General features: G+C 41.0%; 3 protein-coding genes across 5 annotated transcripts; all 3 read right to left on the reverse strand.

Annotated features, from left to right (window-relative positions):
* Positions 1-227: 227 nt before the first annotated feature.
* LOC115681465 (40S ribosomal protein S7-like) lies at positions 228-2,640 on the reverse strand. The gene is made up of 6 exons (XM_030605428.2): positions 2,485-2,640; positions 1,710-1,794; positions 1,550-1,623; positions 1,325-1,448; positions 597-779; positions 228-490 (listed from the first exon to the last, which is right to left on the reverse strand). The coding sequence occupies exons 2-6, from the start codon at positions 1,782-1,784 to the stop codon at positions 371-373; spliced, it is 576 nt and encodes a 191-aa protein (XP_030461288.1). The 5' UTR covers positions 1,785-1,794; positions 2,485-2,640; the 3' UTR covers positions 228-370.
* A 3,420-nt stretch (positions 2,641-6,060) lies between these two features.
* LOC115681398 (protein ABA DEFICIENT 4, chloroplastic) lies at positions 6,061-10,044 on the reverse strand. 3 transcript variants are annotated; one of them, XM_056306890.1, is made up of 7 exons: positions 9,620-10,035; positions 8,073-8,307; positions 7,505-7,605; positions 6,887-7,015; positions 6,655-6,743; positions 6,409-6,570; positions 6,061-6,302 (listed from the first exon to the last, which is right to left on the reverse strand). In XM_056306890.1, the coding sequence occupies exons 1-6, from the start codon at positions 9,665-9,667 to the stop codon at positions 6,426-6,428; spliced, it is 747 nt and encodes a 248-aa protein (XP_056162865.1). In that variant the 5' UTR covers positions 9,668-10,035; the 3' UTR covers positions 6,061-6,302; positions 6,409-6,425. The 3 variants fall into 3 exon arrangements, with proteins under 3 accessions (XP_056162865.1, XP_030461194.2, XP_056162866.1); XM_030605334.2 differs by lacking the exon at positions 6,061-6,302 and having other exon boundaries at positions 6,316-6,570; positions 9,620-10,033; XM_056306891.1 differs by lacking the exons at positions 6,061-6,302; positions 6,887-7,015 and having other exon boundaries at positions 6,316-6,570; positions 9,620-10,044.
* Positions 10,045-10,741: 697 nt separating this feature from the next.
* Positions 10,742-16,624, reverse strand: LOC115681397 (caffeoylshikimate esterase). Its single transcript, XM_030605330.2, has 8 exons — positions 15,924-16,624; positions 15,183-15,212; positions 14,495-14,621; positions 14,264-14,410; positions 12,598-12,728; positions 12,377-12,514; positions 12,037-12,135; positions 10,742-11,115 (listed from the first exon to the last, which is right to left on the reverse strand). The coding sequence occupies exons 1-8, from the start codon at positions 16,065-16,067 to the stop codon at positions 10,891-10,893; spliced, it is 1,041 nt and encodes a 346-aa protein (XP_030461190.1). The 5' UTR covers positions 16,068-16,624; the 3' UTR covers positions 10,742-10,890.
* Between the last annotated feature and the right edge of the window lie 3,212 nt (positions 16,625-19,836).

Raw genomic sequence — 19,836 nt, forward strand, 5'->3', positions numbered from 1 at the left:
TTTTTCTGCTTAGCCGAAAGTGAGATCAGCTTAAAATGGAGTCCAAAAGTCAAAAGGAACATATTTGAAACAAGACAACAAAAGATGGCTAAATTTCGAGAAGCCGCTTCGTCAGGCTATTTCTCCAATCAGAATACATTCATCGACATTATGATATCATCATTCTTCAGGAGACTAGATTAGTAAGAGAACTTCAGTAATTTAAAAGTAACTTAGGAAGAGAGAAATTTTATGAGAAGTACCAAACCCAAGCTTCATTTCTCCAATGTAGGATACAGAATCAAATATTAAGCAGTCAAAATTTCAAATGACCCTATTCAATGCAAGCTAAACTCTCAAAAAAACCATCAGTTCCACAAAGATAAGCTCATCAAGCCTCTGTAATCGGATATTCGAACACTACATCTTTTCCTGTAAGTTTCCTGTAAACTCCTCCAAAGGTATCCAATTTGTTCTCGGTGTTGTTGCGCTCCTTGGGATCCAAGAAAATCTGGACAAATGTAACAGCCATAAGTCAGACCAGCTCCAAGTCTCTAATAAAAATATAACAAGAGTTTTCTTGCGGTTGCATTATTCAACAGATTTGTGGAAAGGACCTTCATGATTTTCGATCCATCGAGGTGGTATCTGACACGTTTTCCAACAATCTCGGCCGGATACACCACATCCTCCAGCATAGCATCATGAACAGCCGTTAAGGTGCGGGTACGGGGTCTCTGAGCAGCAGAGCCTTTCTTTGGTGGCCGCACTATTCTGCGGGAGGCAACAAGGACTACATCCTACAAAAATAAGGACGACTTCAATGCATGCAGCCAATTTCAGGCCCTAAACTAGCATGAACTTCAAGCAATCATCACAACTCACTACCCTTTGACATCTCATGCAAATGTAGTTTTACTTTAGGATCCAATACTAGAATTCCCGATATTAACACAATTGCTCAAAACACAATAGGCTTAGCAATTGTAATATAAAATCACAAAAACGACATCTCCCACATGGACTCCCGCATCAAATGAAAGGAATGCTCCCTTTTTACGGCAAGATACTGAAAGATGAAAATTCCCCAATCTCATAACAATCAGAAGTATAAACTTTCCCTATCAACAGCATTCTCACCTTACCATAACCAATGACTGAGACACATCATCATTTCTAGCACATACACATGTCATTTTCTAGAAATAAAAAACAATGACACGTGCTTGCTGAGTTGTTGCAAACAGCTGGAAGCACTGATGCTACCTTATTTTTCACCTAAGTCAAACAAAATTTCAATCCACACGCTGCCTGAGTACAGTAATTCCTTTCAAATAACACGCACCTTGCCACTGAATTTCTTCTCCAGCTCCCTAACAAGACGCAGGTGAATCTTGCGGAAAGCTTTCCTCAGTCTGAAGGGGACGAAGATGACAACGGCCTTGCGGTTCCCAGCAATGTCCATTTCACTAGAGACAATATAATGAAATTGAGATAGATCAATGACACACATATAAAACCAACAGATTTAAAAGCATTGTTTCTGAAAGCCAGGTAGTGATAGACATACACTGCAGAATTAATGAAAAGATCTTTCAATTCACTTTTCAGCTCCTGGTTGGTGTTCTCCAAGTCGAAGAATGTCTGCAACAACATTAAATCGACTTCAAAATCACATAAAGCAACATCAGAACACAAGAGAAAGTGACAAACATCTGCCCGTCACTGACCTGTGCGACCATCTCCTCGAATTCGGAGGGCTCAACATCCTTGTCCTTATGGATCTTCCTCCTGGAGGTGTACATCTTGACAGATCTATTTCCATCCAAAGCAGTCAGATATTAACAACAACATAATCAGTGTCATCTACGACCAACTGAAGTTATCAGAAATGCATATCAAGGGACATTGTCATCTGGCAGATCAGAAAAAAGATATAATTTTGTCGAATTTCTTTTGGCACATGCTAAGTAACTCAATCGCTTCACACTGCACATCAAATTGATATACATGCCATTAAGGGTATAACCAACAGCAAAAACTGTGAAAAACTGTCTACAATTACAGACGGAACTAATAGAAAGAACAAAACCTCGCAAAAAATCGAATTTTTTTTGCGGCACAATACTTTTAAATCTCCAGAGTTCTCTTAACTACCCCAAGACTCTAAATCATCATCATCCCAGATGACAATTGAGAACACGTCAAGTAACCCAGCATACACGAAGCACCAGAAGACTCAAATTTACGGAATGAGGCTGGTTTACCGAGGAAAGTTCGAATCTTTCCACAACAAAACACGAGAAAACAAAAGGGTGAACCTCAAACACATCAATGACCACTTTCCCATTAAGTCAATCAAACGAAAACCGCTCAGCTCGACCAACACAAACACGTGAAAGGAGGAAGAATGCATTGCACGAATCGATTATTCTAAAGACAACAGATGAATTAGTAACAACACCAAGTTGCTAGGAAGAAAGAAGTCGATTCGGATGTACTCACGTTCAAGAAGGTTGCACCGAGAGTCGGCACGTCAAAGGCAGAAAAGCTCGAAGGAAGCCCGCTCGAGGTGCCTAACGGAGGAGAGAGGGAGGTCGAAATGGAGAAGAAGGTTTATAAAGCAAAGAGGAGCCAGTGTAACCCTAGCTCTCGTGATGGACGGTGTAGATTCGATTCCCATAATATTTGATTTTTCTCTTTTTCTCTCTCTGTCTTTTCTTTTTTTTTTTGGGTTGAGCTTACCATAATAATTACGAATTAATCAAAAAATGGTCCCTCCTACCCAAGTAATTTTCGTGGGAAATATACCATATGTTATATTTGAAAATAATTTAAAGCAAACCCAACATCTTTCAAACGCATTTATTTACAAAGATGATATCATGCGATCAAAGCGATTGATCGATTGTGCAATTGTAACTATATGACCGTATGCATAAAATACTTTTTCTTTCGAAAGAATACGAGACATATATATAATGTAGCCTACACCAACAAATTTGAAAAAGGACTATCAATTGAATTATTATTTTTTTCAAGCCATTTTAAGCCATCCGTTTATTCAATAATTGAAATTAATTTGATATTATTGATTTTCCTTTAGATGTACGCAAGAACTTACTTCAGTGGGTAGGACCTGCCTTCTTATTGTGTCAAAGGTTCCGCAACCTCCCATGAATGAAGTAAGTAATTACATACTTAGATTAAGAATTAAGTTTAACCAAATCAAGTTTTTTTATCAATATTTTATCTTTGACAATTGATAAGCATAATTAATGAGGAAGAATTTCAGTTTAACCAAATCGAGTTTTTATAGATATTTATTTGGTTCCTGTCTTTAGCAATTAATAGGCATAATTGACCTCCTTAGTGAACTCAGGTTAAATTATTTACTTTGAAAATCCTACAATATCTACTTGATTACCTAGCTTCATGAATATTTGAGCAAAATTTAGACTGATATGTGAATTCTAGTTTAGAATATCATCTGATTACAACATTAAAAGAATGCCAATGTCATCTTATATGACTTACGTGGTTGATTATCTCGAAAAAAAGTTCACTGCTAAGCATATTAACTATATATCTGTGCATTTTCAGCTGCGAAAATGTCACAATATGTCATCCATACTTCATTTTAAAGTCATGAACTTATTGTACAGTTGCACAATCATTGCTAAACTTTTCAATTTGGCTAATGTAGTCCTAAACCTTTAACAATTTTCCAATGCGGTCTATTTAGCCAATTATGACAGGAAATCGCTAACGCGGCCTTTTCTTTTCTTTTCTTTCTCTCTTCTCTCTTCTTGTTTTTCCTATTCATCTTTTTCCCTTCGCCGGTTGCCGACCACAAGTGAGGTCGCAACCTTGCCTGTGGCCACTGCCGTGGAGGGCTTGGGCGAGTGAGAGAGGAAGAAGCTAAAACTGAAACTGACAAAGCTTGATCGATCAAAAAGAACGTCCATGAAATAGTTCATCAGAGATTTTAACTTTGCGAGAGTGCACACAACACAACTACTGGTTCTGTGAAATCTATGCGAGCTCTTCTTTCAGGTGCATTTCACATTCGCCAGCGAAGACCGCAACCCTTGCCCGTGGCCACCGAGAGCGTGGCTGGCGAAGAAGATCAACGGTGGAGTTAAAAAGAAAATAAATGAAATGAAAGGAGAGACAAGGACAAAAATAAGAAAATTTTAAAATGATTGCAAAACGAGTCGTTTTGATTCATTTTGTCCACGTCAGCCATTGACCATATCACGTAAGACAACCGGTGCCAACTGGACAGTCATGTCAGCAGATTCCGATCAAACTTGGTCGCACGAACTACATTGAAAAATTGTCAAAAGATTTATGATTACATTGACCAAATTGGAAAATTTATGATCGAATTGACAATAATACAATAGATTTACGATTTTTTGGGACAGTTTTTTTTTTTGCCTTAAACTCACCGGAGACATTCCGGAGATGGTGAGCAGAACGGTTTACACGAGTGCCGGAGCGTATGGACAGGTGATTCTCGCACTCAACGGGAATGTACCATTTTTGGTTCCTTTCAAATGCATGAAATGCACAGCATTATTCGATTTCAAGCTGGTTTCCTGGATTAAAGAACCGAACCAAACTTACGTCAACGCAGAACCAAAACATAATCCACTCCCCGCATCGCATATGAAAGTGACTTCATCATCTTTCTTATGCTTCAAGGAGACAGCCGGTGTTCTTGATAGCTTTGAAATTGCCGCCGATGACCAGGAAGTTTAAGACAGCCGCAGAAGTGACCTTAACTTTGGGATAAGGATACTAGGAGTGCCATAACTTTTGTACGGCGTTCACTTGAGTACCATAACTTTTTTTTCGCTCACTTAAGTGTCACTTTCGACAAAAAAAAGATCACTTGAGTGCCACTTCCGGCGAAAATAGATCATTTGAGTGTCATTTCCAGCAAACCATCTTGCGTGGATTTTTTTATTAATTTTCCATCCGACGTGGATTTTTTTAATATTTTTTTGAATTTTTCTTTTCTTTTTTTTATTTTCAATGCCGACGAGGGTCACTGGGAACCCTCGCCGGCTGCAAAGGCCTCGCTCAGATTGGGCGACGACCGCCTTACCCTCGACCGCGAAGGCCTTGGGCGAGGCCGCAAAGGCCGTCGCCAGATCTGGGCAGCCGCAAGCGAGGCAGCCTCGCCAGATCTGGCGAGAGCCTTCGCCGGCCGCGAAGGCCCTTGGCCAAGCCATCGCGGCCTCACTGGTCGCGGGTGAGGCGGCGAAGGCCGTCGCCAGATCTTGCGAGGCCACCTCACTCCCGGCCGCCTAGATTTGGCGACGGCCTTCGCCGCCTCGCCCAGGGCCTTCGCGGTCGCAAGCGAGGCGGCGAAGGCCATCACCAGATCTGGCGAGGCCGCCTCGCTCGCTGTCGCCCAGATCTGACGACGGCCTTCGCGACTGAGGGCAAGGCGGCCGTCGCCCAATCTGGGCGAGGCCTTCGCAGCCGGCGAGGATCGCCAGTGGCCCTCGCCAGCATTGAAAAAAAAATTTGCAAAAAAAAAGGAAAAATTCAAAAAAAATAAAAATATCATCCACGTCAGCTTCGATGAAGCCACATAAGACGACCGGTGTCCACGTCAGATTTTCCGGCTGTCAAATGGCTGACGGCACTCAAGTGATCACTTTTTGTCGGAAGTGATACTTAAGTGAGCCAAAAAAAAGTTATGGCATTTAAGTGAACGCTGTACGAAAATTATGGCTTAACTTTGGCTACCAGCCGTGGCCCTTTCAGTAGCATTCTCAGCTGCAGAGCTCGCCAGACTTTGCGAGGATGAAGCGGCAAGGCCGCAAGAGTACACGGAAAGGTTGAATTAGGATTCTTTTTGTTTTCCTTTTATCAAGTACGCCATTGCTCGCCACCTTGGGCCTCGAATTCTACGCAAAACCTGCTTATCTAGAAAAGCTATGTGTTTTGTCTTTTCAAAGTCACTGTAGTTTCCGCACCGAGCGAATCTAACCCCTTTACTCGTGGTTCGCACACGAGAGAAGAACTCGCGGCCAATAGGCAAAAGAAGCACAAGCTCGGGTCTTTTAACACCATAAATTCAGGAGTCGCAACCGCGACTTTGGTTGAACAAGCAGGCCCTAAAGGTTAGAGTGGGAGGGGCAACAGTTTCCACAAAACCTGCGAACATCTTCATAATCATCGGCACCTCAACCTCGCCAGACATGCTCGACCTCATTGTCCTGGTCAAGGAGGAGGTCTGGAGGAAGTTCAGGGTACAGTGACAGGAAGAAATCCTTAACTTCATCCACACTCACCTCAATGCTCTACATCCAGAAATGGGTAGGCAATGATGGATAATATATCGATGAAGGAAACAACATGAATGATAGTGTTGGCAAAGAGAATGTACATGGAATTTCAATGATTCACCAAATGAAGTTATTCCGTTAATGCTTTATATCATATTTGTTTCCACTGGTCAGTGCTTTTGTGACGAAATGAGTGGCGATTCCAATGGGACAGAACAGCAAGCAAAGAGAGACTGAATGCCGTGTCTCGATTTGGTTTTCCAATCCATCCTGGAAGACCTGCCTGCATTTGGTACGATGCAACTGTCAATATTGTGCGTGCGTGCATGTGAGAGAGAGAGAGAGAGAGAGAGAGAGAGAGAGAGACCTTGCAGCGAAGAGATCTACGGCCAGTAAGTGAATCCATCCAGAAGCTACAGTCATTTCATTTGTGAACAACTTTGCAATCCCAGGAAGCTGCACAATTCACAAACAACATCGAGATCGGAAGACTCATAAAATAGCACGATAGTTGTCTGAGAAAAACGATAGATGGATTGGAATCAAATGTACAAAGAGCACAAAATTATAGAACCAGCTTCTTCTAATCGAACACACACCTCTGGCAAGTAATATTTGCTTGAAAACATCGCCTTTAGCGTGTCAGGTGTCCAGGAGAGGTATAATAAGTATGCATAGAAAAGCCCGAGCACAATAAATGGTACACCGGTCTTCATGGATTTCTTAGTCTGCATTTTGCTCAAATATAATAACCTTGTATCACAAATTAATATCATCGGGCCAATTGAAAACATCAAAATTCAAGCTTGATTACATGGAGAAAACAGAAGATTTGGACCCTCTGGTTCGCACAACATGTACAGCAAGCAAGAATTGTCCAAAATAAAAATTCACCACAGGTTTTTATCTTGACGCAGCAGACAATAGCAAACAATCTGCATAACCCACTTAAGTGAATCCATCAAGCAATTTTAAGTTCAACCGACTAACATGCAAGCAGTAAGACTGCAAGTTGGATAACGGCTAATAAGTAAAAAAGAGACATATTCCCCCCTCATGAGAGCATTTCTAAAATTGATGTCATCAGATGAACTCGCTACATAGAACCATAGAATTTGCAGTAACCTTAAAACAATGCACCGACATCAGATATTAAGTATTTAAAGGACTATGCAAATCAACAGTTAAAAAAAGAAGAGAGGGAGGAGGGAAAATACCAGTTCAGCCTTAGGAGCCACAACCATGAGAGTGTAGAAAGGGAGAACAGCTACAGTTCCCCAAGTGAAAGCACTGCTAGCAATTTGAGATGTTGTCAACCCTGCAACGGGTTAATAGTTTGAGATATGGCGCTAAAGGTAGTGTGAAAAATTTTAGGTACTCCCAGAATGAATTTTTTTCTTTACTCCAGATGTAATCTCGACCGTCTGTTTTGATTTTTTTGTGGGTCCTACTGTTATCTTTTTCTAGGATTGATGGTTGTGATTGACTGCTCTAGGAGTATCAAAAGATCTACTCCATCAATTCACCATACTTGCACATTGAACCATTCAATCCTGTTCTACTTTCTCAGAAACCTAACTTTCCTTAACAAATTAAAGATTGACAGATGAAATAATCACATTTTTGTCTCAGATTGTGTGTCGTGTGGAGCCACGACAACTGAAAGGTTAAATTAACTCGTCACAGGGAAGCAAAATCAATTTTATCCATCCAACAAGACACGTGTATGGTGAATTGATGAGTACGGTATTGTAACGAGAAAGCGTCAAGTTTTGCGAAACTTACAAGAAGCATGTAATCCAAGGGCTTTCTGGTTTCGGATGACTCTTGCTGAGTATGGTATTGTAACAATTCTTGATCCTTGGGCAAAACTCCACTCCCTGCGTATGTTGTCTCCTGCCCTCGGAATCTGTAGGCCTAAAAGCTCAGTGTTACTACCTTTCAGAGGAAATGAGGATCTTTGACGTGCTCCGATAGAATTTCGATCTGAAGCGTTTTTTATCAATCTTGAACTGCCAATCTGTCCAAATGAAGTTGAAATTGTAAGAAAGCTCTCAGCCCCAGACAAGGTCCATCTAAATTGTGAACGAAGTTCTTCATGGAACTGAGGGATTTAAATCATTATTTCAGTTTTCAAAACAGATAATCGTTTTGTTTATGGTCCTGCTGTAACCTCATACTTCCATTATCGGACTTATCTATTATGAGAAACATGAACTGAAAACGATGCAATATTCCAACTTATCTAGAAGAATGATGATAGGTAATCTTAGTGTCGATGTTTATAAACTTTCCAGTTCATCCGAATTGTGCCCTGCATCCTAAAATCCCCTTTCAGCTAACCTACAAATGGGGAAAAATCGACACCGATTTTATGTGTTTCATATCACGATAAGTTTCACAAAACCGTCTATGCCATGTTTTTAAAGGCTCTTATCGACTTAACTAGTCATATACTTTAGTAACACAGCGTCAATAAGCATGCACCAAAAAATATGATAAATGAAATTGAGCCATTGCAGGTAGGAAGGCATTATATTCCAATCTGCTACAATTGACAGGTCATAGCCCATCCTTGTACAATACACCAGACACGGCCGCATAACTCTTTACTTCCAGAGGGATATTAGAGGTGTAAGAGAGGAAAGAACAATACGCAACTAACAGGAGCAACTAATCGATTGATCAATTACGCTGTGCGTTTGGGATTGTGATTCTCCCAACAGAGGTCCACATTAAAGCAAAGGAATAGCTTTTGGTAACACGACATTCAAGCGGCCTGCTTGAATCCCATGACAGTACCAACACTTGAAACTTTGCCAAATCAAGCACAAGAAATCACCCAGAGGTACAGAGTAACGGAGAGTTACAGATAAGCACACAGGACATTACAAAAACAAGAGAGGTAGATTGCAAGTAAGTTGAGGATGTATATGACCAATTTTCAGGACATGTGAAATGCTCAACAGAGAATGGAAATGCTGACTTACTGCATTATTTTTATCATCTGCTGAACGAATCGAAGCAACAAGAAACACGTACTTCATTTCCAACGAAATTACCCTCAATGAAGCAGACTAAAATTCGAACACTTTCTTTCTTTTTGTCATTTCATTTTAGTGTTTCCCAACGGGACACCCGCAAATACATAATCAACAATCAAACACAGAACGGTTCGAGCAAAGGGCCTTTCAAGAACGCCCGGAACATTCAAAATCCGGAACGTGGAAAGAAACCAAACAACACGAAAACGGAGCTCAAACTGGGAATCACAAGAAAAAAAAGGGCACTTCAAGAAACGAGAACAGAGAAAAAAAGGATCGGATTGATACCTGGAGTGGAGGGAAGTGAGCATGGCACAAGCAAGAAGAGAAGCCCATTTTTGCAGCAAGAACGAGATGTCCAAACCCGATAACGCCTTCTTCATCCGCTTAATGCTTTTATAACGAATTACAGCTTGAGCCTCCGAAAAGAGAGAGAGAGAGAGAGAGAGAGAGAGTGAAGTGGGTATTTTCTATTTCGAGTTGGGCAAGCGAAGACCCGCAGCTCAAAGGACGAGAGTGAGAGACAGAGAGAAAATAGTGCGAAACAGAAAAAGGTGCTTTGCTTTCTTGTACGAAGAAAGTCACCAGGAGGAGCGCACTGAGTTGAAGCACCAGAAAAACGGAAGCAGAGCTGCCCACGTGCGCTCAACATGTAGGTCGAGTCCCATTAATGACATCTCCCCAAAGCTTTTGAGCGAGTATGCTGAAATTGCCACTGGCTGGACGTATAAGATAGATCCCTGTATTAGGTTGTCTTCTTTCTTCCTTTCTTGTTTTGCCTCGCTTAGTAGGTTTTCTCCGACCACCCATGTGTCCACACGTCGGATTACGTGCATCTAAACGGGATTCGTACGATTCTTCAAGTGTTTGCTGTTTTTTTCGGAAGATTACAATCCAACTTGCCTAAAAAAGAGGAATATTTTAGGCGCTCTAATGGGTCACGGTCATCGAAAGCGACCCCTTTCACAGTTTTCTCTTAAGCTGATTGCAATCCTTCAGTGAAGGGCCAAAATCTTGTCGGAACCCGATTGATGGATGCGACTGAGCTGTTGGACGGCTGAGATCTTCCGTCGCCACGAGTGCAAGAGCCTCGCCCGTATAGGGCTTTGTTCCCAGGTTTCTTCACTTCATGAGAGGCTAGTGTTGCGTACATTTAGAGTAACGCTTTACAACTAGGGCTTTAGGATAATGCAACCCCAAGGCCTTTGAGAAAACCTTCTAATCTCTCGTTGTGAAAGGTTCTGCAGCGTGCTTAGTACTTACTTCCGTTCAACTTATGCCAGGCTGAGTATCCTCCTGTTGACTACATTGTTTGTTTCAAAATAATTAGTGAAGTTATATACTTTTATTCATTAGTCAATACGAATCATCTGTACAGCTAGCAAGTGCGTCATCGTCAAAGCACCGAACTTCGTACAAAATATTCACTTATTTCTCCGTCACCAGACGGCAGAAGTTGGGTGGATTGACACCCAAAGTTTTACTCTGGGACACGAGTATTATTAGATACCTCAATAAATCAATGTGGATTTGTCGTTACATAGCATACAAGTCCGCCATCACGCGGTGCTTTTCAAGCTGTGCTCATCGAGCCAGGAGATGATATCACCGAAAACACGAAGAATCGTTTCATCTGGTTCACCCTCGAGAAGAGCATGATAAGCATCAGGATACATGATGAGCTTCTTGTCCTTACTGCTAGCCTTCTCGTTCAGGGCCTTGCTCACCGATGGATCAGTTACTCTATCAGCCTCTCCGTGCAGAATCAGAAGCGGCAGCGAGACCTAGCAAGTTCCAGCATGATAATTGTAAGTTAGATTCAGTAAATTCTTGTCAATCACTCAAACTGAGACAGTCTTTAACCTAACCTGGTAGGCCTACATATAATTATATCAAGAGCCAAGGCGAAAGCAGGACTATATTTGTCCATAGAAAACCAAGAAAAATCAGAACTCACAAATTACAATGCAAACACCCATGCTATCATGCATAAACAAGGTTTATAATGTACAAAAAAGAGTAGCACGGAAAAGCCTCAAGCAGCTCTAGATCCCACTATACTGGAGTGATCAGAAAAGAGTGATTCTTATCAACGTTATAGCATCCATCACTGGATATGCATCAAGTTGTTGCTAGAGTACAAAGATAGAAAAAAAAAAAACAAAATCAAATGTGAGCTCAAGATCATATGACTTATTCTTACTTCAATACACATGCAGATACTAATACAAGCACAGAGATAACTGTAACAGTGATGACTTCACTCCAAAAAAGCTTAGTGTCATCTCAATCCCTTCCAGTTAGTTTAAGTCCGAAAATCGAACCATGAAACTTTCATATAATATAAACTGAAAATATTTTTCTTCAAGTGGATATTTCTTCAAGTTTTATAAACTCAAGATTTAGTGAAAGTACCATCTAAACATAGCTGAGTATTTTTCGATCAAAAAAAAAAAACATAGCTGAGTATTTAATAAAATGTCTTCATGGAAATTTCACATATTCAGAGTATCCTCAAGTGTGTAACTCAAATTTTCAGAGATCCTGGAGTACATAACTAGTATCTAGAAGTATAAAAGCGTATCCTGTCTGACAGAGGTTGAAAATGACCCAATACATGCTTCTTGGAGAACCCAAGTTTCATAGACACAAGATGCATCTGATTTAAATGACTGAATCAATTAGGAGTCATGGCATGGAGATACCTCTTGCAACCGGCGCTCTATCTCTTGAGTAGTCCTTAGCAGCTGTACAGCAGTCTGTAGGCGTGGTTTGTGTTTGTAGGCAATAACATTATAGGCAGTCTGCAATAGAGAAGTTGTCATATATCATAGCTACATGTTAAACTGTGTTATGTTTTGATACAGAAACAAATACACAAGATTAAAATGTCTCAAAGAGGAGGGCTGGAGGTGCCCAAGGCATTTGAAGGACTGAAGAGAAACATCATCACAGCAGAAAACTCTGAAGCATCACTATTAACTAGGACTGTGTATCTTTCCATAACGATTCTTGCATCCAAATAATGCTTGAATAGAAACAAACCTGTGCTCTCTTCTTTGGTTCCCTAAAAGCTGCTTCAGCCAAATCCTTCTCTGGAACTAACTTCTGCTTTGGTAAAAACTTGGCTACACCAATTAGGATCTGCGTGAGTATCCATGGAGGGACCATATCATCTGCAATCTAGAGAACTGACTTTCATTAACTACCCATTAAACGCCACAGCCAAAAAGAAAATTAACATAAGACTGGCTTGGGAGACATACTTTGCACATAGGTGCAACAAGAACAGCACCATCCCAAGCATTAGGCTGTTTTAGGTGCACCTTGAGGGCAACAGCCCCACCCATAGAATGCCCAAAGAGGAAGCTTGGAAGAGCACGGTAATCCGGTTTCTCTGCAAGGAATTTGACCATATGCAGGAAGATTAGGTTGCACAAAGATGCATTCCGATGATGTGCTCTTAGAAGCACAATAATGATAAGAAACCTGTGCATGTATACCTAGCAAAGGGGCAATTCTTTTACGAAACCATCACCACCAGTGTGATACAAGATATAGAGAATGTTAGGGATTATTTATAGGTAAAAATTTCCTAGGAAAGCACGATGAACTTCCTTTCTGGCTAATGAATGCATTTCAGGATCCATGGACAGAAAATCTCAGACTTCAAGAAACCAAATTCAGGTGCTATGCATCTTGATTATTCATTCATTTATAACCTAAATCAGTTAAAGTTTCTTCAAGAGCATTCTATGGCTGATCTTGATGGGGAGGGGAGCATTTCAACAGGAATACACATTCAAGAAGCTGGTTCTTAGGCCATGCAAGGTGTTAGATCTCTCTTTACTAAACCATCGGAAGGCTGAAGTGCATGTATTTTCATCGACCAAAAGGGCATCCAGGTTGAAGATGGCCAATAAGTTCATTTATGGTCCTTCGCAGAATGATCTCAGGCACGAAGGAGCTACAAAGAAATGCAACTAGAAATGAGTCGGATAGTATTTTGTCAGCAAATTACGAGGGCAAAGTATCATAGAGTAAGGAACACCAGCTTCGGCTCATCGAAGTGAAGAAGCATTTTGGATGCAATTATGCGCAGCAATTTTTTCTGTGATAAAAGAGCTAAATAATTTCCGCTCGACAATTGCGACACAGCAAGAGGCAACATCGAAGTCATTTGACACATGATTTAAACATTTGCTAGAAAACCTCAGGGAGAAGATGGCTGTCCTACACATTTCCTAGAAAACCGCAGGGACTGGCTGTGATTGTAACTGAGAAAGAACAATTCAAAAAGGACCATGGGTAACCTGGTATGATGCTTCACCCATTGATGAATAAGATCATCCGCGTGATATATTACGATCACGTCATTCGTCAGTCCACAACTACGCCGTATAGGTGACATATATGATGCCCCAGTCATACGCAGATATGTTGCCTTTCACCAGCTCTTTCAAATACACCCGAGAGCAATAGGGTGCTCGGAGTTCATGTAGTCAACAATCCAGATAAGGCTCTCTTCAGCCGAAACTTTTCATCAAGAACCAAGAGTTTCACTCTACTTAGAGACCAAAGCATTTTTTATTCCTCATCAGGTCTGAAATTCTAACAGTACCATCTAGCGGTCAAAGTTCCTTCACAACATAACCCAAACTCACCTACTTGCTACCACTAAGAAAATAGTCTTTTCCAAAACATGACTTCGTAAAGCCGTATAGTGTTCTGTCCAGAGGCAGCAATCAACCTCCAGGGTGGCTTGGAACACCATGTCGAAGCTATTTTGAGAATTTTTTCATATTCAAAAGTGGCATTGGACACATGTATGCTTCACCCAGAAAAAATCTAGCCAGCAATACGCTTTCATCATCTATCTTCTAAACAAAGCACCTAAAGGTTGCGACTACTTGATGAGGCTTGTTATCGTACCTTTAACTTTGGAGAAAAATTCAATTACGTCATCAACTATCCTGTCAAAGCTTGGAATATAGCAGTGAAGACCTTCTGAAAGGCCTAATCCAGGGTAATCCATCGCAAACACACCATATCCTTCTGATGCCAATTTCCTCGCAATTCCTGCAAAAAAGTGCATTTTATTTAGATGTGTCAGAGGACTCATTAGACAAAGCCAATTGCTTCCCTTTTGCAGGAAATACATGCCTTCAAAGAAAAAGGTGCAGGTGTCTCCGTAACCATGGCAATAGCAAACAACTGCTTTGAGCTGAGATGTGCCTGGAAGCCAACATTTTGTGAAGATCTCCAGTCCTCTAGAATTCACCTCATATTTCTGAATCAAAGGACATGAACTGATTAACTTCCTTGTGCTGAGATGTGTATAAAAGCCAACTTTTTTGGAATAAAAAGCAACATGAGCAGCCAATATCAGACAACTCCTTAACTGAGCCACTTCTGCTGGTAACTAATATGGCCAAAAAGTAAAAGAAAGAAGTCTGTCCTTTTACTCAGTCCTATATTTTCTTGAGGAATAAGAATTGGCATTCTGTGTGTAGGTGCACGTACATTAAGGTGTGTTTTGTGTCTTTAAATAGAATCCCAGCAAGCTAAGTTCAACTAGCAAGAGCACCATAAGAAGACCAATGTCGCATTTCAGTCTGGGACCAAACTGATACTCCACTTCTCCATTTGCATAACAAGATACGCATTAATCAATAGGCTTGGATGGGTATATGTAATAGGTTGCTCCAAGGAATAATGGGAGCTAAACCACAGAAAGATGGCTCTGACAACCAGAGAGTGCTAAAGTTTCGCAATGATCATCCTCAAGTAGATGAAGGCTTCCCAATATGTAACTGGAGTACCTAATATAGACCATAAGGTTTATTATTACCTCCTCCATTTTCAACCCTTTATGCGGCATCTGCGACAAGAGAAAACACAAATAAATCAGATGTCCCCTGATAAATAACTCGACTCTGTAATTACAACGTCCGCAGTAGCAGAAAATTGGGTGACAAATAAAACCGTGAATAAAAACATGGCAACATAATGATAATAGTAATCCCAAACAAGAGTCCCAGGGAATAGCAAGTTCACAGCCGTCTCACACAACGCCGAGTAAGATAATCGGCAATGTGCTTTTAAGTTCAGTCGATGGCAAGGACCGTGAGTTGAACTAATGTGGGTAGCATGCTTTACGAAGTTTATGTCTGTTCAATGCGACAAAGTACAGAACAGACGCAAACATGAGGCCAACACGGACAACCTTGAACTAATGTAAGCAACTAACAAAACAGATGGAAAAGAAAGAATCTTCTTAGGATTCCATGCCTAGAAGTAAAGCATCATTGAAAGAGTAAATTCTCGAGATTGCTGTACCATTTTTCCTGCCCTTGCAGGAAATAAGCAGAATTCAACGAGAACAACTAATTTGTAAGGGGAATTAATTACTACGTATGAAAACATCCCAACATCAGTCACGAGATGTCGAAAAGTATCTGAAACATCAATCAATGCCGGAGCACCTAACTCTGCGACCGCCCAGTAAATGCGAGAAAGCAACAAGACAGAGACATTATCTATGTTCAGACATGACAAACACAACGGCAACAACAACGACGACACCGACTACCTTGAAGAGAACGTGATCAATCCCGAGCTGCACATCCTTAAAAGCCTCGCGAGCGCGCCTCCTCGCTGGCGCCTCGTCCATGTTCGCGTCAAGAACCTTCTGCACCTCCGCACCCACCTCCTCGAACCTCACCGGCTTCGCCATCGCCGCCCCGCCCTCCCTCTCTCCTCCCCTCCTCCCCCTCCTCAAAAGCGAGCAAAACCTAGCACCAAATCCTAGCACGCCATTGCCATGGCGGGCTTCACTTTTTTCACCAAAAACCGCGGGCGAGAAAAGCAATCAACGACCAGCGCGTAAAGAAGGGGAGGTACCATCTTGAGAGTGGCGACCCGGGAACCTTATCACGGGTCTCAAAGCCATGCGGAGTTTGAACAAGAATTTGTTGGGTCCAGAGTCAGAGAACAAGAAAGAGAGAAAGTGCCCACACAGATTACGAAATCTTCGGGACTTCGAGATGGTGAACAATGGGGTGTCAGTGGAATCTGGGTTGGCGTTCTTTTTCCATTTGGATGGGGATTAGAATACAGACTATATTCCGATTCCAGCGTTCATGGGATTACCGTGTTAACTTGGTCTCAAACTTGGGTCCGTGGGCTTTTGAATCGTGTTCTTGTTCTTTGATTTGTTCCTGATTGATGAGTGCGAAAGTTGAACACGTCGTTTCCCATCTCTACACGTTTGAAACTTCCAAACGAGAGAGACAGAGAGACAGAGAGATCATTCAATCGGTGACCGCATGTTCGCCGCTGACTGTTCCAAGTCGGGCTCACCACCATGATGGCAACTTGTTTTTAAATCTGGGGACGGTGGTTTCTCGCTTTTCGCCTTCGTTCCATGGAGCGGTGGCACAGTCATGGAATTAGATAGCTATTCGGCTATGATCGAATAGAGTGGGACCGATAATGAATTGCGTGGTGTAGTCTTGTGAATGGGGAGATGGCTATTATTAAGGATGTGAACGGTTACAGGTGGATAGGTTCCGGATATGAAATCCAGAACCGACTCTGTTGGAACCGGTTTTCAGATTTTCGAACTTAGAACATATCATGTTTTCCTTGGAACCGGCTTTAAAACCTATTCTGTTTTTTCGGTCCGGCACTTAGTGTTGGAAAAATACGCTCCTTCGAATTGTAGAAGAAAAGAAACTTCAATTTCAAAAGGGATGAACAACGAAGTCAGACTTTGAAGCGTGATATCACTTTCTTTAAGGAATTATTTGCCCCACAAAGTTACTAATAGTCGCTGGCAAATTTCCTCCAAGATACAACGAAGTCTCGATTGAGAATACCGAATATCAATTTCGGTATATCTCCAGAGTCTCTCTAGAAAAATAATTAGAAAGAATGGCTGCTGTTTTTCTGAATGAAAAAGTGTCTAAAAATCCGAATGAAGAGACTTGATATTCAACCATGCAAAAACTGACTCACTAATCACACCCTTTTGAACAAAGACTTCCCTTCATCGAACAGATGTATAGTGAATTGGTACAAAATCAAAAGTCAAGTTAAAAAAGATATATGAAAATTCGGAATAAAATAATAATAGCAAATAATAATAATACTATATTTCTATTAATTCCGAATTTCATAAATAAAAATGAAATAATAAAATAAACAGAAATTAGTGCTAATTAAGGTTTGCGACCGCACAAAGTGCACCTAATAATCAGGCAATTATTCGTGCACCCACATGCGGGTATTAAGGAGTCTTGTCCACACCACATTATCTTCACTTTAACAAGCCAGAAGACACTCACTCATATAAAGTGACATGCCTTCTCAAAACTTTCCTATGTGAGACAAAGAAAAAAGCACTATTTTGTTTGTTTTGCAAACAAACAATCAACACTTAAATATACCTAAAAACCTATTTTTCTTTTGTTTCATTTTTTTACAGCAAAATAAGATGAACAGGGGCAAGGGAGCAAAGGGGAGTCGGGAACGAGCAAGGGCAAGCCGAGAGCGAGTGAGGAGGAGGGTGAGTCACAAGCGAGATAGAGTCATAAAGTGTCTAAGTGAGATTGGAAAGAATAAAAAAAAAATAAGAGATGGATAAAAAGATGCCAAAAGAAAAATTAGGATTTTTAGACTTTATGAAACCAATTTCAAATTCGGCCCGATCGGTACGGTTCTTGGGTGGTTCTTCACTCGAAACTAGGGACCGACCTGCTCCAACGGGAACTTAGAACCGGACCAGATTTCAGGGCGGTCCGATCAAGTTCCCAAATAAAACCGGTCCGATTGCACAGCCATAGTTATCGTTGCTTCATTATAATTTGAGGATAGAGTAGCAAAGGAAGGGCACTTGGCCTGGAATGTCCAGCCACTCTGTGAATTCTCTCTCCCATCCCTCCGCCGCCGTTAATACCGTCATCTAACACACCACTATCGGGTCATTGAAGCCGAGATCGTCCAGGGAAGCAGTCCCGCAAAGTTGCAGAGATCATCGACGGCGGTTCCATCGTCCATCATTTGAGGCGGACGGTTGAGAAAGACGAGAGTTATTTGTCGGATACACGGGATGCTTGTAAATATTCCAACCCGAACCTTGTTGGAAAAAGAACTAAGGAAGTTCATAAGGGCAAGCGACTCAACCCGTGTTCTGAATGGGGGGGGGAGGGTCGAAGGACCTCGTTTGTGCTCCGCGAGGGCGTGCAATAGCTAAAAATAGGCGTTTGATCGGTCGGACCAAGGCGTCAAATAGATCAGCTCCATTCTCTGTGTAGCTGGGCTTCTAATTAAGTTATTCCGCAGATCAGCTTATGTGCATATTGCATAGGATACTAGCCAATGCACAGATCAGGCTTAAGATCCTTTGCTTATGAGATAATGGCTTTTTGCTAAATACATAGACAGAGAGATATAGAGAATCCGACTTCGTTTCGATATTTTTTTTTATTTTCTTTTTTATGATACATCAATCATATTAAGTTTGCGTCGGATTTCGCGGACCTCGACTAGTCCACCTCTCTGGCGATCTGCGCTGCCCGCATTATAATATGACGAATGTTTCTCCCAGCCCGAACCCAACACTTCAATGGAAAAGAGTAACGAATGTTTCTCCCAGCCCGAACCCAACACTTCAATGGAAAAGAGTAAACTCTTTCGCCCGGCATCTTATTGTTCATTTTCTTATTTTATTTTTTCAGCCAAAATTGTCACTCAACTTATTGATTGGAATCTTGGATGCTCTCCATCCAAGTAACTCGTGCTAGTCACAACATATTATAAGTAAATCTATCACTTCATATAATTTGGAAAACGTTTTCAATGTACAAAAGGAAGAACCTCGGTTTTGTTAAGGAATACTTTCAAAACACTTTTTTGACATTCTTAATTTTATTTAGGAAAATAGCTCAAATAGTTCCTAAACTTTGACCCAATATGCAACGTGATCCCTATACTTTAGCTCAATTTGTAATATTTGTTTATGAACTTTTCGTTATGTTCGAACTAGTCCATGAATTATGTGAAAATGTTTAATGCTATCCCGAACTAACAACATTGAAAATTTTCATATAGTCCACGGACTAGTTTGAATATGTACCAAAAGTTCAAGGATTACATTTCAAGGACCACATTGAATAAATGGAAAGTTTAGGGACCACATTGCACATTTGGTCAAAGTTCAGAGATCATTTATGTCATCATTTCATTTTATTTCCATCAAAGCGGTGATCGCAAATAACGCAAGAAAGATTGTGTGTTACTACTACCAAATGTTTTAAAAGTTTAAACTAGTAGATGAAGTCGTAATAACAATCCAGTTCACGCATAGGATTAAGGGTCTGAAAATATTTGAACTCGGAACCAATTGCTCTAATATTACGTTAGAATGTCCAATTCAAATGCTCAAACTAATAAGTGGATAGAGCCACACGTATAAAAAAAAATGTATAAACTCCGTAGTTCAG

Source organism: Syzygium oleosum, unplaced genomic scaffold, assembly GCF_021117445.2.
Source record: "Syzygium oleosum isolate NSW1041296 unplaced genomic scaffold, Sole_v2.1 Sole_v2.48, whole genome shotgun sequence".
NCBI lineage: Eukaryota > Viridiplantae > Streptophyta > Magnoliopsida > Myrtales > Myrtaceae > Syzygium > Syzygium oleosum.

What these genes read in the sequence shown, in the direction of transcription:
- LOC115681398 (XM_056306890.1), bottom strand. Translation starts at nt 9,667, where the DNA reads ATGGGCTTCTCTTCTTGCTTGTGCCATGCTCACTTCCCTCCACTCCAG. An exon ending in CCTTGGATTACATGCTTCTT is followed by an intron (nt 7,606 to 8,072) that starts GTAAGTTTCGCA and finishes AACCCGTTGCAG; the next exon opens with GGTTGACAACATCTCAAATT. An exon ending in TGGCTCCTAAGGCTGAACTG is followed by an intron (nt 7,016 to 7,504) that starts GTATTTTCCCTC and finishes AGCAAAATGCAG; the next exon opens with ACTAAGAAATCCATGAAGAC.
- LOC115681465 (XM_030605428.2), bottom strand. Translation starts at nt 1,784, where the DNA reads ATGTACACCTCCAGGAGGAAGATCCATAAGGACAAGGATGTTGAGCCC. An exon ending in TCGAGGAGATGGTCGCACAG is followed by an intron (nt 1,624 to 1,709) that starts GTCAGTGACGGG and finishes ATGTTGTTGCAG; the next exon opens with ACATTCTTCGACTTGGAGAA. An exon ending in ATGGATCGAAAATCATGAAG is followed by an intron (nt 491 to 596) that starts GTCCTTTCCACA and finishes ACATTTGTCCAG; the next exon opens with ATTTTCTTGGATCCCAAGGA.
- LOC115681397 (XM_030605330.2), bottom strand. Translation starts at nt 16,067, where the DNA reads ATGGCGAAGCCGGTGAGGTTCGAGGAGGTGGGTGCGGAGGTGCAGAAG. An exon ending in ATTTTTCTCCAAAGTTAAAG is followed by an intron (nt 12,729 to 14,263) that starts GTACGATAACAA and finishes AATTCCTTGCAG; the next exon opens with AGAAACCGGATTACCGTGCT. An exon ending in AACCAAAGAAGAGAGCACAG is followed by an intron (nt 12,136 to 12,376) that starts GTTTGTTTCTAT and finishes TCTCTATTGCAG; the next exon opens with ACTGCCTATAATGTTATTGC.